At 36.7% G+C, this 26,253-nt stretch overlaps 1 protein-coding gene and 1 pseudogene across 3 annotated transcripts in view; one reads left to right on the top strand and one right to left on the bottom strand.

The window, feature by feature from the left end:
• Positions 1-526: 526 nt before the first annotated feature.
• The window catches only part of WTAP (WT1 associated protein), a 26,736-nt gene continuing 1,009 nt past the window's right edge, over positions 527-26,253 (bottom strand). The window contains exons 1-8 of one of the 3 annotated variants that reach the window (XM_002925341.4): positions 26,007-26,147; positions 19,649-19,686; positions 17,259-17,314; positions 13,890-13,948; positions 12,095-12,222; positions 8,439-8,617; positions 3,281-3,435; positions 527-1,784 (exon numbers count right to left, since the gene is read on the bottom strand). In XM_002925341.4, coding sequence (XP_002925387.1) covers positions 1,201-1,784; positions 3,281-3,435; positions 8,439-8,617; positions 12,095-12,222; positions 13,890-13,948; positions 17,259-17,314; positions 19,649-19,678 — 1,191 coding nt within the window. In that variant the 5' untranslated portion in view covers positions 19,679-19,686; positions 26,007-26,147 and the 3' untranslated portion in view covers positions 527-1,200. Of the gene's footprint in view, positions 1,785-3,280; positions 3,436-5,650; positions 8,219-8,438; positions 8,618-12,094; positions 12,223-13,889; positions 13,949-17,258; positions 17,315-19,648; positions 19,687-26,006; positions 26,148-26,253 lie in introns of those variants that run through there. The other 2 variants (XM_011232492.3, XM_034669403.1) reach the window with 2 other exon arrangements.
• On the top strand, positions 10,361-10,476 carry LOC117804270 (annotated as a pseudogene).

Raw genomic sequence — 26,253 nt, 5'->3', positions numbered from 1 at the left:
TGTCAAATAAATAGTACCTTAAAAAAAAAAAGTAAAAATAATTGACTATACAGATACCCTAATTATCTGAAATCATTTCACAAAAACAAAGTCTACTTTTCAACTAAAAACTAATACTTACGTATTTTCTTCTTTATACTTTCCTTTATACTTAAAATATTTGAGGATTTTATAATTATTTTTACAAGTCAGAAAAAACATTTATAGTCCTAAATTCCACGTTCATTTTGCAAAACAAGGCATACTCATTTTTTCAAGATTTTATTTTTTTAAGAAATTACCGCAATGTGGGGCTGTAACACACAACCCTGTGATCAAGGGTTGCCTGCTCCACCGACCGAGCCAGTCAAATGGCCTAAAGCATACTTTTAAAAATTAAGAGCACAGTCAAAATTGATGCATGAACTTAAGCTTCACCACTGTGGTACGTTAAAGGATGATGAGTAGAAATTCAGCAATTCAATGAAAATAAATGACAAATGCTAAACACACACATATTAACAAATAAAAGAACTAATGCAAGCGGTTACAATAAAAATCTTTATTTAGGTTTGGTCAGTACAGGTAAGATATACTGGAGTCACAGAGCAATATGCATTAACAGGATACAACAGTTCATAAAAACTGAGTAACTATGCACACAAATTTCTTAAACATTCAGTCACCTAAAGAGAAAATGCACAGATGTATGGTGGAAAAAACTGTATCTAACACTGAAACTACTATAGGACTCCATCAGCAAGTCCAACTTTTAGTGATAAAACTACTGTACTGGGCAAACTTGGCAGTCATAAACCCACATCTACTCTAACAAGTCTGAATGGTGCATAAGTATAATAACAGCATGAGTAAAAATGCCCTTACACAGCACAGATTCTAGGAGAGACACAGATTTATACAGACATCATTGTGTTATACTTTAAGGAAAGATTTCCATTTACAACTTCACATTAACTCATATAAAAATAACTTGACCCTACACAAAATGTCCTTTTAGCAACATTCAAGGTAATTAACTGTTACAATTTCCAAAGTGGCAGAGGTATCAAAGCAAAGAAGGGGAGGGGAAAAAAAAGGGAAAAGAAAAAAAAACCACACCCACAAAAAAAGGCAAATTGTGACAAAAGTATGCGTTAATTTTCTGGACAGTATCCTCTCCCAAATTAAATGACACTGTATAAAAATTTGCTGGAAAAAATATTACAAAACTGAACCCTGTACATTTACACTTGAGTCCAAGCCGTTCTGAACGTGGCGGGAACCCGCAGTTCGGTTACCTTTCCCACTCACTGTTTTCTCCTCTTGAGGGTCATGACTGGAGTCTGTGTCATTTGAGTGGTGTGTGAGAGAGTTTTCACTGCCCGTGGGAGAGTCTACACTTTCATACCCCGCACTGAGTTGATTTACGTAACTACTACCTCCTCTGCCAGTTCTCTCCTCTGAGCTGTTGGAGGCCTTATTACCATTCCCTGGAGAAGAAGGAAAGTCATCTTCGGCTGTGTCCCCCTCCCTGTGAAATCCAGACCCAGACGTCCTCTGCCGGGAGGAACTGCCATTACTTGGTCCGTTGGCCAGCCGACTGCAGTCTTTACCTGTGGCCTCTGCCTGTCCTACAGGCTCAGAAGATGTAGTCCTGCTGGTACTTGGGGCTGGAGCTTGAGACTGCTGCTGTTGGTACTGAGCCAACTGCTGGCGCGTCTCTTTCAGTTGCTGCTGAAGAACTAGAATGGTGCTCTGCATGCCCTCTACTTCTTCGTCAAGTTGAATGATGAAGTCATTCAGTTCTGTGCAAAGGAGAGTCAAACCTACTTTAATAATCTATTAAGTATATTTTATTTTTTAAAAGATTTATAACATTTTAAAATATAACTGTCACAAAGCCAGTCAATAAATAGTGAACAAATACAATTCTAAAAAATCAGAAAATATTTAAAAATTTTGCTCAGAATTTAAAAATAGCCATTTAAGAATGAGTTTGGGGTTTTTTGTGGGGGAGGGGGGGACACGCTTAAAGTATTTAAAGCAACCAAGTTAAAACTGATTCAAGCCATCTAGCCATATACAACTGATTATAGCTCCTCAAATCCACTCCATATCTGTTCACCTGTGGGCCCCATGGCTGGTTTCCTTCCTCCTTACTCCCCTAGCCAGGGTTTGTCACAGCTCAACAGCAGGTTTAGCCCTAGGGAGCGGTGGGTCCACTACTCTAACACTCCAAAGAGGTCTATGCTATAACAAAAACAAAAATCAGAGAAAATAACTCCTGAAAATTGATAAAATACACATGGCCATTAAGTCCTAAAAACGCCTGGGGGAGGGGAAAGTCCTTCACTACTATACAAAATCTCCTAGCCACTATGTTTACAAATATTAAGAGCTAACAACTATCACTTACTTTGAAAAAGTACTTTAAAAGGTATTGTACTTACTGATCTTTCCAATTGTCAAATATATTAACTTTCAGTTTATTTTTAAAATTTTGTTTATTTGTCAAAGAGACATCATAAGCAGGTGGAGCGGGAGAGAGAGAAGCAGGCTCCCCGTTGAGCAGGGAGCTGGACACGGGCTCAATCCCAGGACCCCGGGATCATGACCTGAGCTGAAAACAGATGCTTAACTGAGCCACCCAGGTGCCCCTTAACTTTCAATTTAATTTCCAGAGTTTGGATATTTTAGTTACTATTCATCTTTCTCAAAAAGAGGAGAAACAGAAGGGACACAGCTATACTTGCCCACAAAAAAGGGCGGGGGGAGGGGGATGAGAAGGGGGACAACAGTGACTGACAACTAGTTCAGTTTATCTTTAGCAAATTTACATATTAGCTTTTATAGGATAAGCTATTAGTGAATAGCTTATTCACTAAACAGGACCTTAACAGGTACAATCAATTCTGTATTTTTAGACCACTGGAAATAGTCAAATACTTCCAAGATTTACACTTAGAGAAAAACTGGTTAAATGGAGATAACCCCCTTTTAAATATCGAATATAAATTTGTATATGTAATGCCTTAGTAATAAACAGCCTCTCACCAAATTCCACCCCCCCCCAAAAAACCAAATTTCTTATTAAATTTGCACAATAAACAAAAGTGTGTGTGTGGGGGGGGACCACTACAATTAAACGGCTTTGCTGACTCAACTAGAAATGTTTCATTTGTAATTTTATAGAACCACTGGCACAGATTAGGAAATACAGAATCTAATCTATAATATTCATGCCTGGCAAGTGTTTTAAAGCCAGTGCAAAGCTAACCAAACTTTTCAAAAAACCCCTTACCATCCTGACTGCTTTTAAGCTCCTCACTATATTTCTTCTGTAAAGCCAACTCTGCTTCAAGTTGTGCAATACGTCCCTGGGACAGCTGCCTTCCAAGCTCTTGATTCTCCTGGATAAGCATTCGACACTTCGCCATTAACTTTTTGCCTGTTTGGCTGCAAAGGAAAGAGCCATCCATCACAAAATGAAGACAAGTGTCTACAACCTTGTTTGCTTGCAATTATTACAGCAACAGATGGAACACGTACAGAATATAACTGTCACGGCAGATGCCTCCCTATAATTACCATCTTCTTTTCTGGAACACGTCCATCTTCTGCATTTCAGTATTTTGCCAATACAGCAGCAAAAATAAACCCTAAACAAAAAGTACCCAAATGGCCACATTTTCTATTACACTAATAATGGATTCGGGTTTCTATTTTCATCCCAAATATCATTTGAAATGGAACTGAGCCAGTTAATGCAAACCTCAGGTGTATCAACATTAATAAAACACTAAGGTACTTAGCTTCGTGAAACAGAAAAGTTCTTAAAAAGGTATATGCAATAACATAGAGTATATTTATTGTTGCTAAAGTAGCATTTCATGAGGGTGCCTCTTCCTAGGTAGCTGTCATAGAATGTTTACTGCATAAGTGAGGCATATTCAGTAACTGTTTTGAGAGACTTTTAATAGATTTTTTAAAAGTCATCTCTATACCCAACGTGAGGCTTGAACTCATGACCCTGAGATCAAGAGGTGGATGCTCTACTGACTGAGCCAGCCAGGCACCCCTAAAGAGCCTTTTTAAAAAGAGCCTTAAGAGTATTTCCATCCACTAACCCTTCATTTAACTTCTTTTATATACTTTTGAACTGTCTTAAACTGTAACACAAGTTTTTAAAAATTTAATATTGATATGTGGTTAAGATTTTATTCATGTTATAAAAGGTTATCTTTAGAACAGAAAAATAAGATCGGGGTTACTTATCACAAATAATGCAAATGTTAAGTATCTGCCAAGTTAGGAGCACCAAACTTTCCACAAATTAGTTACCGAGTATTAGTGCAACCTTCTATAAAACCTACACATACATACACAGCAATGCAAAAATGCAATCAGAAGCCTTGGTAACAGCCCTCAATGAAACTATCTTTTCTTTAGCCTCAACAATAACAAGAGAAGTGATCACTTTTAAAGGGATCTCAGTACATAACTGTGATGTTACCTGATACCTGAATAGGGACAGCCTGGTATTTTTTATCTTTTTTTAAATAGTTAGGCTCTACAGCCAACATAGTGCTTGAACTCACGACCCTGAGATCAAGAGTCGCACGCTCCGCCGGGGACAGTCTGACATTCTTGTGATGGCGTTAAGTTCAGAAAGACCTAACCTAACTGGTTAAAAAATTTTTTTGCTGACACTTTCTGTTCTTTCCTTCACTTACTGGAGCTTTCACTTGCCTGATATATTCCTTCAGAATGCATCTGGACCTATCATAGCCCTTCAGACTTAAAATGAGAGCGTTTTGTAACTGGTTCTCATTCTTTGACTCAGTGCTGTAAGCTCTCTTGTTCGGGTTTTGTGTTGTTTTTTTTTTAAACCCATAGTACATATTTACCCTAATGTAATTCAAGCAAAAGTTTGTAATTTAAATTTATCTGTAGTACAGTAAAACCTGGGTCACTGTTGCTCAAGGCAGCCTCAGGTGGAAGCACTTGCTAAGGGTTTTCTCTCTTTCTGGCAACTTTATTAGCTGGTGCTCTTGTTCACAGCAGCTGTAGCTCCGGACACCTCCCCCCGCGCCCCACCATTTCCCATTCGCACCCGCAGACTTTGGCCTCCAATGAACAAGAGTTTAGACAGAAATCCCATGAGGAGCTCAGAGATAGGTACCACCATCAGGCAGTGGCACTCATCCCACCTTACTGGCCATTTTCCCACAATCTTCTTTTCTTATGAAGTCTATAGCATAAGTGTTTTCCAACTAACCCCAAAATCCTTCTATGTGAATTTAATAGAGATTAGAAAAAAATACTGTAAAACCAGTATTAATTTGTGACCTGACTTAATCTCATATAAAGTGTATCATAAACTGAATGCAAAAAATGTTTCGTTCAGTCATACCTTTTTACAAATGCCTGTTCTAAAATAATCCTATCACTTCTAAAATTAGAGATTATTGAAATAAGTCTTAACAAAACTGTTCTTTAAACATTTTGTCATTTTACCACGTCATGTGAGATTTATGTTTTGTTCATCACATCCCCCAAAATGAGAAGAGTTCAATTACAAGTAACTGTCTTTGGAATAATTTTCTTTAATTAACAACTCCCCCAACCCATTCCTAAAATCATATAATTCCAAAGAAAATCTGAAAGGAAACAGTTTGAGAGAAAGATTTATAAAAAAGAACAGATGCTATACATTGCTTTATGATCACGAGGAAGGGGGCCAGAATATCTGAGAGGTGTATACACAATTACCTAAACGATTAAATGCAAAACAAAACTGTCAAAACAACTGAAATAGATCGCTCTTAAATACTCTGAAAACATATGCACTGTTACATGTATGGAATTTTTTAACTAAAGCAGAGAAGATAATTCAATCTTTCTCTTTCAAAATTAAAACAGAATAGGAAAGTGGGGGGGGGGCCCCACAACCCAGTCTTTGAATTATTCCAAACACAGTACTGATTGAGCACTATCTGTTTCAAGTTAATGATGTATTTATAGTACCATTTATAGCCTATTCTTTACAGAACAAAAATCCATTTACAGGTGATTAAAATAAATTATGATTTATTAATACAATGAAAATATTATGTAACCATTAAAAATGATGAAGTAAGCTAAATGTACTTAGAAATTTAAAAACTGTGCAAGGGATAAAATGTATGTTGGGGGAGGCACGGACGCCAAGCTTCAATCATCTATGTTATGTACGTTCACATTTGTTTAAAATCGATATATAAAAAATGACTGTATATGCATAGAAATTATCCTGATGATACCCAAGAACAGTGGTTACTGCTCTTGGAGAACAGAATGGGGAAGGAAAGGTCACATCTAGGAGTGACTCTCACTTTTTGTCTCCACCTTTCTTCATGCTGTTCCAATTTTACACATGAGCATGTTTTATCTTATTAAAAAACGTTTTTAACAGTAAGAAGAAAAAACCCCCCAGACCTCACAGTGATTCTTACCTAAGCGGCAAAGAAAGATGCTGGCTAATAAATCTTGAGTACATGTTAATAATACATTTTATGAATTATTTCTTGACCTACTAAAAATATGTAGGCCATTTCTACTGTGATCTTAAATGGCATAAGATATATACAAATGCCTTAATGCGGCACAATAAGCTAATTTCAGACAGATTTGGTTACTTACCCTCCAACCCCACAAATAGTGAGAATTTTAGAAGCGGATTTCTTGTTGTAAAGTCACACAAACCACTTCTTCCACCCACCCTCTGCCCCACAATCAGTTCCCTAAAGCACAAACATACAAGATACTTACAATTGATTTGAATGGTTAAGAGAGAACTTAAGTCACCCTTGTTAAAACTGCACTTAAACGTTGGGACAATCTGGAACATATATCTTCCACTCATCTTAGACTCCATTATCACCAAGTGAAAATTCGCATTGGTGACTTATAGAATGATCTGACGAAAAAAATTCACCTCCAGGATTGGATGGAAGCATGAAGAAAATAATGCCTCATTCATCTAAATGATCAAATGAATTTGCTAGAAATGATCACTATACCTTTTTTTCAATTCACAAAATGTCTCACTTAGGCCAGCCCACAGTTCCAATACATTATTTCCCCAATCTTCTGGCAGGCACCCTGTGAGGCTGTCCCACATTAATTTCTACTGCAATATCCTGGGACAAGGTGTCAAAAAGTAACAAGTGTCAAGTCTCCTTGTCTTTTATACCAGCTGGAAAAACGTAGGTCTTTAAAAATGAGACACAGAGCCTTTTCCTTCACTTTGAAGAGCACAGCAACAATTTTTCCAAAATCAATCTGCTCTCCACAGCCCCCCAAAATCAAAATGTTAAAAGTACAACAAAATCATTATAGTATTCCTTGAACTTAAAAAAAAAAAAACCAACTATTTCAAGGCACATTTAATTTAATATCAAGAGTGCAATACAAAAGGCCCAAATACAATGAAGGAAACACATTCCCCCATTAACACCAACGACAATGCTCTTTCAACATGTGCCTGTTGAATGGAATGGGGATTTAATTTCACTACTGGAAAAAATAACGCAGTGAATCTCATCACAGCCAATACCCTTATACAATCTAGTAGTGAAATGAATGTTTATAATGCTTCAAACAGTTTCAACCTGAAGTTTGATACCACACCTTTTTGTTTGTACAGTCCTCAATAAGATTATCTACAGCATTAGCAACCATTCAAAGAACAAACCATTGATTAAAACCACATTGATTTAAGGCTCAATCAAGTAATATAGAGCCCCAAACTAAATGGTTAAATATATGAACTACTTGTACTGACATCTATTATTTCTCTCATGACTATTAAATTGGTTCTTAGCAAATAAACTCTTTAAAGGCAAAATTCACCTCATTTGAGTTTTGACCCAGAAGTTCAACAACAATCACGAAGTCCACAGTCTTATTGGCAAAACTGATATACAGTGTCTCTAAGTCACTATGCTCAAGGTTAAGAGCGATGCATATTCCATTTTTACATTTTACTGGAATTTTACATGTTCAATTCATGATTTTAAATCTCTAGGTTTTCATTCCTCCAAACTGTCTGAAGACACAGTGTGCCACAGACTTAAGACTTCTGTTTCTCCCTCTATTTTCTTCAAACAGAAACATTTCTCAAGTGTCTACATGGTTCTAGAAGGGGAATTTTTCGGAGGTGGCCACTTCTTCGGAATAGTCCGACGCCATCAGGCCTCTGAAGCAAGGGGAGGGGGAAGAGAAAAAAGCTGAAACACAAGGTTCATCTGGTAAGTTTTACATTAACCATTACAAGCTGGATAGTATAAGAATGTGGCTTTTTTTTGGCTCAAAAAGTCTGAGTCTTGGTGTGGAAACGAGTACTTGGCTGTCCCACCACAGCTTTCTCGTAGTGGGACTGTCAGGGAAGTCTTGACTGGGGAGTATGATTTGTTTACCTATCAGGCGTAAACTTCCAGGCACTCAGTTCATTTTGGGCTTGTTCCAGTTTGTCTTTAGTCTGTTCCAGTTCACCTTTCATTTTTAGGAAAAACAAGTTGATCGCTGGGTCTACCATTGTTGATCTCAATTGGGCAACGCTAGGCTGCTGGACTTGCTTGAGGTACTGGATTTGAGTCTGTACAAAGCAAAAAAAACAATTACTACCAAATCAAAGAAAAATGTATACATAGAAGGTGGGGTAAAATCCATTTCGTTCACAGAATTTACCAACTTGTTAAGTCCTTCCCCCTTTAAGAGGATCTTAACATCCTCTAGGAAAAGTACAAATTTATAAACAACTATTTAAGGTTATCCATGTAGGAATTAAGGCTATGATTGCATTTCCATATTTGGAATCTTTAAAGAGGGTACATCCTACTTTGCAACCAAAACGTTAAAAAAAAAACTGTTATATTTACTAAAAATGTTGACACCCACTAGAAAAAAAGTCATATGTAAAATATTATATAAGAGTACAGTGAGGGGCGCCTGCGTGGCACAGTTGGTTAAGTGTCCAACTCTTGGTTTCAGCTCAGGGTGGTGATTTCAGGGCCATGAGATCAAGACCCACTGAAGTTTCTCTCCCCCTTGGCCCTGCCCCACTGTGCACTCACACTCTCTCAAATAAGGAAAACTTAAAAAAAAAAAAAAAAAAAAAAGTGCAGTGGCTTACCCTTTCCAATTTGTCCCTATGGAAATTATTCTATATATATGTCTCCTAAAAATATACCTAATACCAGATTATAACTTAAAATACATATTTGTATTTCTAAATTTAAAAATATACAATGCTTCTATTTACATGAATTGGCATTACAGCATTATAAATAGCACCTTAAGTCAAAATAAAGTATATAGTCACAATTTTTCCTTGAGCGGATTTGAATCACAGAATTGTACAGGTGAAGTCGACCAAATTCAAACTGCTTATTTTTGAAAATAAATAAGCTAGTTTTACAAGGATTGTTAGTTCAGTGCCAGAACTGAGACTAGAAAATAGTCCTCAAACCTCCTGACTCCCAATCTAGGATTTTCCACCACACCAGAACCCCTCTACTTACATATGAAACCTTCAATTTCGACTTCAGTTGTACTATTTACTAGCACACTAAAAATACATTTCTAAAATATGAAATACAGTTTATTAGCATTAAATGCATCAGTTTCTTCACACCGAAAGTAGATTTGGTTCAAGATTCTGCTGCACACTAAGACTTAAATAGGATTAAAGTTAACAATTTATAAACTGCTAATTTCTAACGATTCAGTAAAAAATACAAGTATCTGGATTGGGAATATCTCTACTCTTTCACTGAGCAAAGAGAAGTAATTTTTATTTAGCTTAATGAAATTTTTTAAGTAACTCATTTTAAACAAAAAAGTACAACTGTTTATTCAATATAAGATCAGTTGCTAAGATAATGAACAGGGATAAAGTATGTCATACTGCATATACACCACAGTCTGGGATCCCTAAAGAAAACATGCCTCCAACACTGACAGTTACTACTTAGGTTTACAAAGTAAACTGCCCTCATCTGCACATATAACCTTGCCCTTTCTCCTTGTGTTTTTGCTCCTGCTGCCCTTTCTGCAAAACCTTACTCTCTAACTGAAAATGAGTTGTTCAGGTGACCTGCGCAGGGGAAAGCTGTTAAAAAAAAAAAAAAAAGACTGGAAATGGTTACTAGAGTTCTAGTTCACAGAGCCTTAAAAACCTGGGATGAGAAGACAAAAGGGTGATGGAGCATCACCAAAGGCTCTGATCAGGCATGATATGATCAAAACTGCCAGTGTATATATAAAATAGCTGGAGAAGCACAGAAGTGAGTCAACAGCATATATTGTCTAGGTGAGTGTTGAGAAGTGTAAGAATTACGTGTTGTATGAAAGGTGCACTCCCCTTGACAAGGATGGAAGAGGATCTCAGTCCTGACAACACACATATGGTTAAGGCATTGCCACCCACTGTGTGGCATCTAACCATCGTTTAAAAAAAAAAAAAAAAAAAAAAAAAAGAACATGAACTAGGGTGGCAAGTGTAGGACCCAAGAAGAAAGAATTCAAGACACACTGGTGCTATGAGATATTACTGTTGGCACGATCAATTCACACTCTACCAGCAGTTAGCACTTTGAAGATAAGATTCATCCTCTGCATGTGTCAAGCATCTAGCAGAGTGTCAAGCATCTAGCAGAGTGCCATGCGGAGACCTACAAGTGGGTAGAATCTAGAATCTAGAATCCTATCAGAAAAAGAAGAAAAGAATTAAAGAGCTTTGAAACTGGGTACTCTAGAGACATAGTGCCCATTCCATTAGATATGAAAATCTAAGAGGGGGAAAATTTTTTTTGAAAGGATGGAGTGGATGTTATAAATAAAGAAAAGAAATTATATTCAAACTATTGGGCAAGACTTCTTGGAACCAGTTGTCCAGATTTAAAAAATAACCAAAGGTTGGGATGGTCAAGAGTTCAAGTTACAGAAAGTGAAGGCGTGTGATTATTGAGAAAAGAAATTTTAAGAAATAAAAGGACTATGACTGAGCCCTAAAGAACACTATACTGGTGAGAAAAGAATTAGGAATAGGACTGCACCCCATATATTATCAGAGTCTCCAATGGCCAGAATATTGCCTTTTGGATTAGATTTAATAAACAAGGTATCAGACCAATGGAGATTACACAGAAGAATTCAAGAAAATTTCAGATTTTTGGGACGCCTGGCTGGCTCAGCAGAAGAGAATGCAGTTCGGGTGCCTGGGTGGTTCAGTCAGTTAAACATCTGCCTTCGGCTGAGGGCATGATGAAGTCCTGGGATCCAGTCCCACATTGGGCTCCCTGCTCAGCAGGGAATCATCTTCTCCCTCTACCCTTCCCCACTGCTTGTGAACTCCCTTTCAAATAAATAAATAAAATCTTAAGAAAAAAAAAAGAGCATGCAATTCAATTTCAGGGTTGTGAGTTCCAGCCCCACATTGGGTGTAGAGATTATTTTAAATAATTTTTTTAAAAATTTCAGATTTTCAAAATTAGAACACAGACAAAACTACATCTACTTTATATAACATATACACAAACACTAATAAAAAGGAATGTATAAGACTACTGAAGACAGCATATAACTGAACCTAAATTCAACCACAGCTAAATGATCAAATATGCCACTGGATTTCAGATCTATGTAGACATGGCAAAGACTACAAATGAAAGCTGTAACATTAAAAGCAGATACGGAAGAGGTTACTAATACTAACAAAAGTTTTATACACAGAGAGGTAAAGACAGCAGAGGAGAAACAGTTTGCTCAGCAAGGAGCAAATGCTTCTTATGCCCTCAGGTATCAAAAAAATATCTGAATCGATATACTGATTCTCATATCATGGAAATTTCAGAGAATAACTTAAAACTTTTAACTTCTTGGCCAAAAAATATATTTTTAAATCCAACAATGGAGTGATCTACCAAAATGTTAGCATATTTATAGCTCAAAGCCTACCTACCTTAACAAAATGTTCATTTATAATTAAGTTTGTAAAGTAACTAAATGCTAATATACATAACGCAGACTAAAAACCAACTCCTCAGAAAGACTTAACATTTGAAATACTTACAGTACACTCTTGCATCTCTTGCTCCTTGGTTGCTAGTCGCATTACAAGGATGTTTTCCCTGCGAGCGGACTCTTGTTGCTGCTGCTTTAGTTTTTCTTCAGACTCCCTTAACCCAGTTACATCATTAGCTGATGAACGAAAGAAAAAAATTCCAGAACATTATGAAATATAATTTCAAGATCAAAATGACCTACCCAAAATAAAGTTCTGATTGCCTTTGTCAAGAATAATAAAAACAAGGGCAAAAAAATTCACTGTGTCTTTAAGTTTCTATCCTAACTTCTTTTATAACAAGGAAATCTGTTCTTGATCATGAGTGCTCTTTTAGGAGGTAGTGGTGTTAGAGTGACCTACAGCCACCTAATACTATGTAGAATTATGTAGTTACTGTCCAATCTACCTCCAAAACCACATGCAGAACTTCATGATCTGCATCTGTCTATACTATAGCATGTCCAAAGTCCTACCTATATTGTTTTTCACCTATCCAATGAAAACATGCCAATAACTGTGTAAACAATTATCACTTAAAGCTTTCACAATATTGGGGAACCTGGGTGGCTCAGTCAGCTGAGCGTCTGACTCTTGGTTTCGACTCAGGTTATGATCTCAGGGGTCAGGAGACTCAGCCCCACATGGGGCTCGGTGCTCTGGGCAGAGTCTGCTTGAGAGTCTCTCCTTCTCCAGCTGTCCCTCCCTTGCTCATGCACCTGCACGTGCAAACTCTCTAAAGTAAATCTTTAAAAAAAAAAAAAAAAGAAAAGCTTTCAGGGCACCTGGATGGCTCAGTTGGTTAAGTGTCTGCCATCAGCTCAGGTCATGATCCCAGGATCCTGGGATCAGGCCCTGTGTTGAGCTCCCTGCTCAGCAGGGAAGCCTGCTTCTCCCTCTGCCGCTCCCCCCGCTTCTGCTTGCTCACTCCCTCCCTCCCCTTCATTCTCTGTCAAATAAAATCTTAAAAAAAAAAAAAAACCCTTGCACAATATTAATGTCTATGGATTATAATATAGTTATATAATAATTAAAATTTCAAGGTATTAAGCTTTCTGAACTTCGAAAACAATACTGCTTTGTATATTCACAAATAGTATGTTACTCCTAACTCAGTGAAAAGTGACAAAAACTAAAATAGTTTGAAATTAATAAACTTTGTTGGTATTATTTTTTAGGAGGTTTTGAAAAATCTGTAAATATGTACCTATATCCTATTGTTACACACTAAGCTCTTAGAAGTTTATTATGTGTTGCTTCTGTGTACCTCCTTTCTAAAACTAGTAACGCATGCTTCACTTCCAATTCTCTGGAAGGAATTAGGGACACATCAAGGAAAGCTTCAAGTAGTTGTGAATTTCCCCATCTCTACTCTCAGACACCTGTATGTAATTCTACTAAAACAATCATGATCTTATACGATTATTACATATCGGGTCTTCCCCAAATGACTGGGTAGGAATTCCTAAAGAAGAGGGATCATGGCTCATTCATCTATTTCGTAGCAGCAATACAGGGAGTGCTTGGGAGAGTTCTTTAACAAAATGCTTGAATGAAAATTACAATTGCATAGGGGCACCTGGCTGGCTTAGCTGGAAGAGCGTGCGACTCTTGATCTCAGGGTCATGAGTTTGACACCCACACGTAGAGATTACTTAAATAAAAACTAAAAAAAAAAACAAAACAAAACAAAAAAAAACAAAAACAAAACAATCGCTTAGAAAAACCAATTATCCTGTGTCTGTAACAAAAATCTAAAAGGAAATATTCACATAATCTTTAAGAAGCTAAAACTCAAACTTACAATTAAGATCTGTGTACTTGCCCTCCAAAGCCTGGACATACGCTTCATACTGTTTCCATCTAGTACAAAAATAAATACATATATTAGTTGTCATGCTAATACTCTTTTTATTAAATATACTAGAAAATCACACCCATAAACATAAATTTAAGTAATGCCAAGAATTTCACTACATGATTTTCATCAATAAAATTAGTCACTTCATTATTCCTTCTTAACTTACAGGAACTAGATAAAAGAAGATACAGGAAAAAAGTATTCTCTGCTGAGAATATACCAAGTATGTTCCTTTGAGCCAGTCCACATGCATTATAGGATTTTGTATCACTGAGGCTCGGCACAATGCCTGGATTACAAAATCTATGTAAAAAATTTATTATTTCAGATATGCTGTCTATGGCACCAAAGAAATGTGCCTAATTATAAAAAAGATTAAAGGTTCTTTATCTTAGCTCTTTTGTGAAAATACCGTAAAACCAAAGCAGTGGTTCAAAGCAGTTATTTATTTTTGTCTGTAAAAAAGGAAAATATACTATTTCCCAGGACTATTCTTTAAACCACACCTACTTGGCAGAAACAATCTGCATAAATGACACATACTATCAGAGTATGAAGGAACCTTTCTTCCTTATTATATTCCTCACCCTCTAATACAGGCTACACTAGCTTGGCAATTACTGTTGAAAACAAGGTCCCCAGTCTTCTCTTTAAGCAACTAACAAAAAGTAACATGCCCAGAATGTCTGCTATCCTGCTTACTGAAGAACTATGCTTTTAAGTTGCTCGTGCTCTGATAAATAAATAAAATCTTAAAAAAAAAAATTTTTACAGTTGATCCTTGACCAATGTAGGGTGGTTTAGAGGTGACAAACCCTGCATACTCAAAAATCCATGTATAACTTTTGAGTCCCCAAAAAGCTTAACTACTAATAGCCTACTGCCTACTGTTGACCAGAAGGAAACCTTACTGATATATTATATAAACACTTAAATTACACATATTCTGTATATATATTATACACTATATTCTTACAATAAAGCTAGAAAAAGGAAATACTAAAGAAACAATACACTTAAGGTACTACACCGTACAAAATCTGCACTAAGTGGGCCCACACAGTTCAAACATGTGTTGTTTAAGGGTCAACGTCTTTGATTTTAGAAAATCTTTCTATAAAACCTCAAGAACTTTGACAAGTTTACTACGAGATATATTAATATTACAGCAGAGTAAACAAAAAAAATTTCCACGACATCGAGCTAATCCACCCTTTACATAAACACTACTGTTCAGTCAAAGGCATGCTTATCTTTATGGTCCCTACAACCTAGGACACAAACAGGAGTTTCACTCAGTGTTTGGGGATGAATAAAGGTCTTTTGTGGAGGCTAAACAAGAACTATTTTAGGGGCGCCTGGATGGTTCAGTCAGTTAAGCATTTGACTGTTGGTTCAGCTCAGGTCATGATCTCATGAATCGTGGGGCCGAGCCCCATGTCAGGCTCCACTCAATGGGGAGTCCACTGGAGATTCTCTCTCTCTCCCTCTGCCTCTTCTCCCACTAGTGCTTGCGGGTGTGCATTCTCTTGCTCTAAAACAAATAAATCTTAAAAAAAAAAAAATGTGTTTAGAGGAACAAAAAAATATAAACGTTCAACCAAAAACATTTTTTTTTTAAAGATTTTATTTGTCAGAGACAGAGAGAGCAAGAGAGCACAAGCAGGGGGAGCGACAGGCAGAGGAAGAAGCAGGCTCCTCGCTGAGCAAAGAACCTGATGGGGGACTTGATCCCAGGACCCTGGGATCATGACCTGAGCCCAAGGTAGACACTTAACTGACTGAGCCACCCAGGCATCCTTCAACCAAGAGCATCCTTATCAAGATGACAGAAAACACAGAATAGTTAGATTAAGCAGCACTTGCTTTAAAATCGCCAAGAGAATTAATGAGGGGGAAAAAAACTCACTTAAGAGTCATATATGAAAATTCCCTAAAAGAAGTTAAGCTGACCTCAAGAATATAAACTGCAGAACTTAAAAAACCTTAAAGGTAACATAATACAAGAAATTGCTACTATGAATTTTTATTAAGACTGTATCACTAATTTCTCTCCCTAAAACTAAATCAAGAGAAAGACAACACATACTAACCAGACATACAAAGGGAATATCAACACGTGAGTGGCAGTATATCACAAGCAAGGGTCAACCTCAGCAGGAGAGGACAAGAGTGTTTTAGAATACTAAGAATTTAAATTTTATGTATGGGAAAATAAATGTATGCAATGAAAAAACTGTCCTTTGCATGAAGAAGATAAAGAGCTTGTCCACAATATGAGTAGCTAAGGAAGGTGGGAAATTATCAGACTCTAGTTAAAAATGGAATATGTCAGCTGCATCTGCCTATGTTATAAAACACCTTTTCTGGGGCACCTGGGTGCTTCAGTCAGTTAAGCACCTGCCTTCGGCTCAGGTCATGATCCCAGGGTCCTGGAACTGAGCCCAGAGTCTGGCTCCCTGCTCAGTGGGGAGCCTGCTTCTTCCTCTACCCCTCCCCCAGCTCGTGCTTTCTCTCTCTCAAATAAACAAATAAAATCTTTAAAAAAAAAAAACCCTTCTTTGTACCTAAAAATTATCATCTAAAAAACTTACCAAAGTAATAAAATGTAAAAAGAACAAATTTAAGTTACACATGTGTTGATCCCGTTTTATATTAAAAAAATAAACACCCTTAATGCTATTTTTCACAATCGCCTTTTCAAAGACATTTATAAGATAACCACAGAAATTCAGAGCTTGAAGTAACCTTTGAAAGTAATTTAATTCAACTCCTTAACTTGCAGAGGAGAAAATGGATTTATATAAAGTTACATGAACTGACCAAGGTAACAGTTTTAGAAAGAGTAATAACTCTGCCTATCATTAAATAATGCATTTCTTCCATAACTAAACATGTCATCCTTTAGGACTACAACTTAACACATTAAACAGGAAAGGAAAAAATAATCAAAACAAGTCTATATATTTGTTAAAATGAAAGCTTTCTAAGAGCAGGGTCTTTCCCCATTCCAAGTTCTACACATGAAGTACAAATGCTTTAAGTTAAAATTCTGAATATCTTCCCCTCAGTTTATCTAGAATCTAGAAGTTACCCGAGCTAGTACTTTAGTTCTTTAAAGTGTTATACTTTCCTCAATGTTTACATAATAAAGAAACAGACCACAGAAAACACGTTCGAAAAGTACATTAAATCATTTGAGGATGTATTAATGTTAAAAACAAAACAATCTAACTTGAAAAGAATTATAGGCTAGGACCACAGTATGTTCTATAGAAAGTATTTTGTATTTTTGATAAAAGAACATTTTACCTTAGAATTAACTCATCTCGTGCCATAACTTTGAAGTCTGTTTCACTCAGCCGAACCTATATATAAAGAGAATTAAAATATGAACTGACTGCTTTTCCTAAAACTTTAAAATATTAAATACCACTGGCTCTTATGTTCTTCATATATTTATAAAGACAGGATCTTAACATTTTAGTCCCCCAGTTGCACATTTCTGTTATTAGGAATACCCTTCTTACTGAAGACACACAAAGTCCCTCCCAAAGGAGCTCTGTGCTGAAACGTACAAAACCTCTCCAGAACCCCAAGTTAAATGGCTCAGTACGCATTATTGCTTTTTTAAAAATCTTGTATTATTGTTTTTAAAAGGTATGCTATTTATCTTTAATACAGGCATCATTCTTAGGGAAATGAAAATTAAAACTCCAATGAGCTATCACTACACACTTATTAGAATGGCTTAAAAAAATAGGGGCGCCTGGGTGGCACAGCGGTTAAGCGTCTGCCTTCGGCTCAGGGCGTGATCCCGGCGTTATGGGATCGAGCCCCACATCAGGCTCCTCCGCTATGAGCCTGCTTCTTCCTCTCCCACTCCCCCTGCTTGTGTTCCCTCTCTCTCTGGCTGTCTCTATCTCTGTCAAATAAATAAATAAAATCTTTAAAAAAAAAAAAAATAGTGGTAACACCAAAAGCTGGGGGAAGATGTAGAGAAACCAAACTTTTACACATTGCTCGTGAGAATGTAAAATGGTACAGCTGCTCTGGAGAATATTTTGGCAATTCCTTTTGAAACTAAAAATGGATGTGCCATACAACCAATCCAGCCAGTTGTACTCATAAGCATACATCTCAAAGAAATAAAAAAAGATTATTTTCACACGGAAATTCGTACATGAATGTTCACAACTTTATTTGTAGTACACCCCAAACTGGATACTACCCAAATGTCCTTCAACAGGTGAATGGTTAAACTATGATACATCCATGCCCTTAGAATACTAGATTCACCATAAAAGCAGCCTATGGATCAACTTGGAAAAACCTCCAGGAAATCATACTGGGTGGGGAAAAAAAAATCTCAAAAAGTTACAATACTGCATGATTTCGTTTGTACATTTGTGAAATAGCATAATTACTGAAATGGAGAACTGATTAGTGGTTGCCAAGGATTCAGGATGGATGGGGTTATAGAGGAATGGCAAAATGGAAGCTTGTGGTAATGCTTCAGTTAACTATTTTGGTTGTGGTGGTGGTTACACTAAGTAACACATGGTGAAACTACACAGAGCTACAAACACACACACACAATGCACATATACACTCTGTGGACTGTATCAATGTCAGGTTCCTGGTTTTGATATTGTTATGCAAGATGTCTGATAGTTACGCAAGATTAACACTGATGGAGGCTGGATGAAGAGTGCACAAAACCCCCCTGTACATTTCTTTTCAACTTTTGGTGTATCAATAATTATTTCAAAATAAAACGTTTAAAAAAATGGGCCCAATATTCTAGCTGAAACTGCTTTGTAAATTGAGAAATATTGTTTTTCTATATACCAAATGAAGATTGTAAAGGTGAGGCACGTCTCCTGCTTTAGTCTAAAATTAATGCTTTATTAGTTTCTTTTATAAGAAATTTGTTTCAAATTGCAACATTAACCAGTAACATAGTACTATTATTATGAAAAAGGGAAAATCATTGTACCAAAATATATCAAAAGTCTAACAGAAAGCACAGTTAATTCTGATTATTAAACCAAAGTACAATTCTTTATTTCATAAATAATTTGACTTCAAAAATTTCCATAGTACTTATCATCTAAACTGTTCATTTAAATATTCACTGGTTACTAAGCTCATACCCTGCCTTCCCATTTGAATTATAAATTACTTTCAGAAACTGTGTTATTTTGCAACTTTGTGCGTGTGTGAATGTGTGCAATAGTGACTAAACTGAATTAACTTAGGGAAATAGAACAGGGAGAAAATGAGACTAGAAAATAAAAACTTCAGAGGAAAAGGTAGAATCCAAGAACTAGCTGTAACCTTTTCTTGAAAAATAAATAAGCGGTTTTACCTTACAACCAAAGGGATTTAAAAAGTATGAAAAAAAAGAAAATAAGTAACTTTTAAAAACTTGGGAAGAAATCTTTTTTCACATTTATAGTTATGTAGGTGGAAATATTCATACAGCATAAGATTAAGAGTAGACCACGGAGACATAATTATAACACAAGTTTTCCAAAAACTGAAAATATTCTAAAAATACATTCAATATACAATGTCTAGCACATTATATATCCACAATGCCTGCAATGTTATAAGGCAAGAGAATGAAAAATAAGCAAATAAAGACAGTCCTTTCAACTCTATTAATTCGCCCCCTCCTAAGGACTTAAAAAACACACCTTTTTGGGAAGAGGTTCCTCGTTGGTCATCTTGAATCCTAAGAAAAAAGGGCAGAGAGAAGAGGGTTCAACTGATGTTCTTCCAGTTAAGGTAGGAACAAGAAATATTGGCTTTTCCAAATCAATTTATTAGGGAACTCGGTTTTCGCCAAATCATTAGATTACTTATTTAATAACAGTCTTAGTTTTACAGAAAAGTTACAAAAACATTACAGGGTTCCTGTATACTTCACACCCACCTTCTCCTTTGTTAACACCTTACATTACCACAGTTTTTAAGTTACTAAAAAAAATTCCTTTGTAAAAAAGTTGATCATTCATTTTGATATTCCCATAAAGGACTGACAGAAATGTAACTTTTCAATGCATTCTTACAACCGCCCTATGAGAAAGAAATCTTACAGAAGTGACATCATTGTGCTAAAGTCAGACACTGACCTCAGGCAGTATCCCAGGCATCTTGCTGGAAGAATATGAAGTGTAGTACCAGTTGCTAAGCCTTTCCTTTTACAGCATCATGTTGTTATAATAAGGTTGATAGAATCTATCATCATGATAATTCACTACTGGACAATGCTTACACATATAGTATATATTTACACCTTAAAAATATTCCTACACTAATTTCATGCCATAGAATTTGTATCTCACATTAGCTTTTTATATAAATTTATACAAGATTTACTTAACTATTACAAAAGATCGGTTATAAAATAGAACAATTCTCATTAACTTTTATTATGCTTACTGAAAACACTTCTTCTTCCCAATATTCAAGTAAGGACACAAACTAATTTAAATTTATTCCTAGGTTTTATTTCCAATGGCATTGTCATGAATCTTCCCCTTATATTTTACACTTCCTTTATATTTATTTTACTTACTCATACTTATTAGAAATCCCAAACTATTAACATCTAACCTAAGAGAAATAAGTCACGGAGATGTATGGTATGGTAACTATAATTAATAATACTGTATTGCATGTCTGAAAGTTGCTGAGAATAAATCCTGAAGGTCTTCGCAACGAAAAAAGGAAAAGGATTTTTCTATGTGGTAACAGATGGTGACTAGGCTTAAAGTGGTATTTCACAGAATATACAAATATCCAACCATTATGTTGTACACCTGAAACTTATGTTACATACATGTTAATTATACCTCAATTTTTTAAAGATTAACCAAAGAATTTACAGTGTAAAACTCAATTTTTAAAAGCTACTGGATTTCATATTATTTGAAATTCCTCAAAAGGAATCTTCCCAATACCATTTTTTATGTTACATACAATCCCAACTCTGTAAACCAGATATTCCAATCATATACTGCCATTAAAATCTCACTTTCAGACTAGATACACTGTGTTAAAGAAATCAGTACATTTTGGGAAAAAAATTTTAAGTTGATTATATATTACTGGCTTAATTCTTCCCTCTTTAATAATCTTATCATTGGATGAAGCAAAAACCTGAGTATGTCATTTTTTTTCTGACCTCATGAAGCTGATCAAGTCTCTAACCAATATCTATAAAGACATAACCATATTTCTACCACTTAAGGTCTGTTTATTTTTCTAATTTTTTCCTTTAAATTGGTCCCTGTTTACTTTAGACCTCTTATTGACCAGTTTATACTCTTTGTCGGAAGTAATGGACAGCTGGTTAGTAACTATCCTAACATGACCAGTGATTCCAGGCATTTGGGAAACAAACCTTCACCATGTTTGTCCCCACAGAGGTCTACTTTTATTTTAGTAGGTTTAAAGTACATTCACTCTACTTGACCACAACCTATTGGAACCCAGAAATCAAGCCTGGCATTTCCTTGGAATTTCCCATTTGTCTGAGCTAAATATAACAGGTAAACATCGATTCTAGCCATTTGAACTTTTAGCCATATTTAACTAGTATACGTGTACCTATATATGCCACTAATCTGATTAAATCCTTTTAAAGGCTCCCCATCTCAAAATAGTGCATGCCAATACCCTATTCCCTCACATCAAACTTTTTCTTCATAGTTCTTATCAAGATCTGATATTTTACATACTTATCTGTTTCTCCCAATTATAAAATAAGCTCCATGAGAACTGTTTCATTCACTGCTGATGCCACAGTACACAGTAGGCACTCAAACATATGCTAAATGGAAATATGGACAAATGAATCTGCTTCAGTTACTACTGAAATCATAATACTGCTAAATAAGCCAATCTAATTTTTTCCCCAAAATAACCAAGATGACCTACTGTAAAATTCTGAGAACAGATGTGAAAACTAATATAACGGATACTGTGATAAGAATGCTATAAGTGACAGTTTAAAAACAGTTACATTTACCACCGCAGATAGTCTACCCATTAATAGTTAATAGGCACCATAGCTACTCAAAATTTTAGTTATAAAATTTAAGTATTATGGATGTTACTCAATATAAATTCTAGTTATAAACTAGTAAATGCTTCTACAATGTGACACCTTCCCCAGGTTTATTTGTTCATTCTCTTCTTAGTACATATTCAATTACTTCATTTAAATAAAATTAACTGCAAGCTTAATTAACAACAAATAAGCTACTGTTTTTAAAGGGCATTGAAAGGACTGGGAAACACAGGAAAGAAAGTTCTAGTAACCTTGCTTTTCTATACGAGGATGGCAAACTTGGAAAACAAAAAAAGCCGCAGAACTTGAGCTTCAGTTTCCCCAACTCAAAAAGGATTCTCACCAAGGCTCAAAATTATTGAGCTACTTCTAAAGATAAACATTAATCTTTAGCATGGTGACTAGCATAAAATACAATTATTAGTTTCCTTCTCCCCATCAAAAAAACAAAGACTCTGAATCACGACTTCTTGAAGAAACTGAGGGGAGAATTCAAAGGCTGAGATAACAATGAAGACCTGCTCCTTTTTTTTTCCCCTAAAGATTTTATTTACTTTTTTGAGAGAGAGAGAGAGAGAGAGGCAGAAGCAGACTCCCCACTGAGCAAGAAGCTGGATGTGGGGCTTGATTCCAGGACCCCCAGACCATGACCGGCTTGCTCCTGTCTTTGTTTTTAAGCCCCACTGCAGAATTCTTGGTAATCTCCAATTTTTAAAACTCTATAACAGCAAGTTTTTAAAATTTTTAACACTGGGCTATATTCTCTTCTGAACAGTTTGACAGTGGACAAACTCTAATTACACATCGTTCAGAGAATGTGTATTTTCTTTACACAAATAAATTTATAAATTTGTGACATACGTTAAAGATAAATGCACTTTGTATAAAGGTTTGCATTTCATGTTGTCTCTCAGAGTCACATGTCATTCCACATGTTATAGAATATGTGACTTGGGAATTCAAAGGTTAAGCATTTTGAAAGAAATTCCTCCCTGATTTTTAGCTATTGAAACGTCGATCTTTCCTTCAGAGTCCATAATATGCCATAAGAGTTAAAGAAGCAGCTTGGCAAAAGGCAGATAAGAACAGGTTTAAACTTAAAAGTATCAACATTCAACTATTTTCCAAAAAGAACTTGGTTCCCAAATTTGACTTTCACATTGCCTGAATATACTAAGAAAATTATACCCCAAGGCATTCTTTAAATTACAACTGAAAGCACAATATCATCTAAAATCAATTCTAGATTCATTAAGACAGTGTACATCCCAGGTTCTTAGAATTATGTGTTTTTACATCAGAAAAATGGAATAACTAAAATATCTGGAGTTGAATCCTGAATCTTGAGGGGAAAAAATGAATATATACTCAATGCTATGAGTCACTAAATGATTAACTCTGGTCAAAACAGCTATTAATTAATAAATTGGCGTTTAGGATCCCAAATGCAGCACCTCTCTAAAGTTGGTAGCTGATGAAGATGGATTATTCTTCCACTCTCCCATCCTCAATAATGAATAAGCTTAACTAAAGAACAAAGAAAAGCAAAAGAGATAAAAACTTAAAATTGGCCAATTTGGCTACTTTTAGGAGGTTTAAGATTGGTTAAAACATGGTCTTAAAATTATGTAAAGGTTTCAGTTATTCACATGGATTAATTCAGGGATAATCTCTTAAATTCAGATCTCAGAATCACCATGTACTCTTGATGCCTTTAACAATGAAAAACACTTTATGATGGCAAGTTCAGTTTCCGTTGGCTAGGTGTCTAGCATCCCAGATCCCAGTACTTCCCTCGCTCTTAGCATTAGGATCCTAAGTTATGCAACTCGGTTCTTAGAGGTGAACACCAGCCAACACAATTTGAGAAAGCAATGTACCTCACTGAAACTAATCGTAACTAAACTCAAGAAACTAATAATCCGACAGCATACAACCTTGGCTCTGCAGTAAAAAGGGTCCTATAGTTAGGAACTGGATGACTACCTTTTCCTGACTCTTATCAGTCCATGGATCTTGAGCAAGTCACTTAACTCTGGGCTGCAGTCTCCAAATCAGCAAAAAAAAAAAAAAAGGGGGGGGTACCAATTTTGCATGCCTCACAAAGTGCTGCAAATCTCAACGCTCAAGTGCCATTAAAATGTTACAAAAAGGATTTTTCAAATAAAATACCAACATCAAAAGATAATTTTAATGTGTATTTTAAAAAATTAAACTAAATTCCCCAACTACATTTTCAAGAGTGGAGAATATTTATTTATAGCACCCAGTTCTAGCCTGATGGACCAGCTTAATATCCAATGGGATATACAGTTACAGGAATACTGAAAAGTTTTTCTGAGAAGCTGAGTATCAGAAAACATTTAGAGGCAAAAAGTAGGAAATAATTTTAAAAATAAAATAAGCATAAAAACAAACGCTATCTAGATCTTGTTTTTCTAAAACACCTATCAACATAAAAATTTAAAGAGTAAACTTTTTTTTCCAAGAGCAAGATAACATACAATTATATGAAAAAGCGAAGACCACCAAGTACAGGATATTTTCAAGGGGATTCTATGCCGCATACAAACAAGAACATAAGGAGCTCTGAAAGCTATAACGTCCTGTACAAATGTAATTATTACAGCTCTTGTCTCCACATTGTAGAGCTACTACAGATGTTCTGTATCATACAGACGAACTCGTTTCTAACACACAAAATATTTTGAGCAGGCATGACTCAAAAGTGAATGAGGAAAACTAGATACTAAGTTCTGATGAGCTAAGGAAAACAGCAGTGCTTGGGACACATTTTATTATTACTTTCCTCCTCTGGGACTTAGAAATTTATGCTTAAGTTCCAACACTGAGAAGTGAAAATACTGACCACTTGGCTATAGCCATCTGTTGAAGACAAGGTTAGATCTAAAAGAACGCCCAAAATACACCCATCCAAACCCTTAAAATTTAACTTCATCCTTATCACATGCCACCTGGACTGCCATTTCTTTCTCCGACTTGCCTCATCAGGTGCTACTGAACGACTGTAGTAAATAAAATTTAGGTATCTTGAAAAGATTTTCCCACATAACTTTTTCTTAATGGGGGTTTGAATGTCGAATATACACACCTATCAAAGAAAACTTAATGGTCAGAACTTAAAAATTAAAAAACGTGAACTCGTGATAGACCTGTGACTTCCACTTATCTTCCTCAGTAATGGAATTAACTAAATTCTAAGAGATACAAAACTAGATGGACAGCTCTACTGTAAATACACTCATGGAAATAGTCTTCTACCTAGGGCAAACGAACTGTGTTTTTACTTTAGAAACAATTAATTTAGGATTGTAACATAGTCCTTTGAGATCAAACTGACTTCATCAAAACAAGAACCTGGACTTTTCCACTGTGTCCTCTACTGACCAATGAAATATGGTTTTCAAAAATCAAATAACAGCCTTAGAGACCCAAGATGAGATTTAAAAATTACACGAAAACCTCCCCTCTACTGAATAAATAAAGAATTCTTTCTTTACTCAGAATGCATGCAATCATTTAAAAATGGAAGTCTACAGGAGGATGCAGCTGCAGTAATAACGTACTGCGCTATGTGAAAACTGGTCAACGAACACGGCTTTCCTTCCCTTGCTGAACTCGTTAGTGCCGCCAATCCTAGGGATCCAGCGGAGAGAGGTGGGAGGGGGCGACACAGAGGCGGGGACACGACGCGCACCGAGGGGGCGGCCTCCCGGTATCGCCGGCCCGCGGGAGCGCCCACCTCGCCCCCGGGACGGAGGACGGAGGCAAAATGGCCTCGGGGCGGCGGAAATGTCCCCGCAGGCGGAAAGGAGCTGCAGCTAACGGGAGGCCGGCGGGCCCGGGAGCCCCGACTCGCCCTCTAAGCTCTGCCCGCCCCTTCCCGGGCCGGCCGCGCCTCAGCCCTAGGGACCCGGAGGTCCTCGCGGCCGTTCCCGCCGGCGGCCCGCACCTACCTCTCCAGACGGAGGCCGCGCCGGCGCTGCCCAGTCACATAGGCCAAGGCCGCGCTGCCTGCTCGCCGCCCAGGCCTCCAGACCGTACTATCCCCGGCCCCCGCGCTCCTCCTCCCGCCGCAGCCCCGGCGCTCCCCTTTATTTGCGGGTCTCGCTGCCACAAAATGGCGCTGAGGGAGGACGCGAGGCCCCGACGCCCCACCCCCTTCCCGCTCCTCCCGCCGCGCCGCGGCCGCGCCGCCCCGCC

The sequence above is a fragment of the Ailuropoda melanoleuca genome, chromosome 10 (genome assembly GCF_002007445.2).
Source record: "Ailuropoda melanoleuca isolate Jingjing chromosome 10, ASM200744v2, whole genome shotgun sequence".
Taxonomy (NCBI): Eukaryota; Metazoa; Chordata; class Mammalia; order Carnivora; family Ursidae; genus Ailuropoda; species Ailuropoda melanoleuca.
Note: the sequence above shows the minus strand (reverse complement) of the source record. Positions and strands in the feature narration are given on the sequence as shown.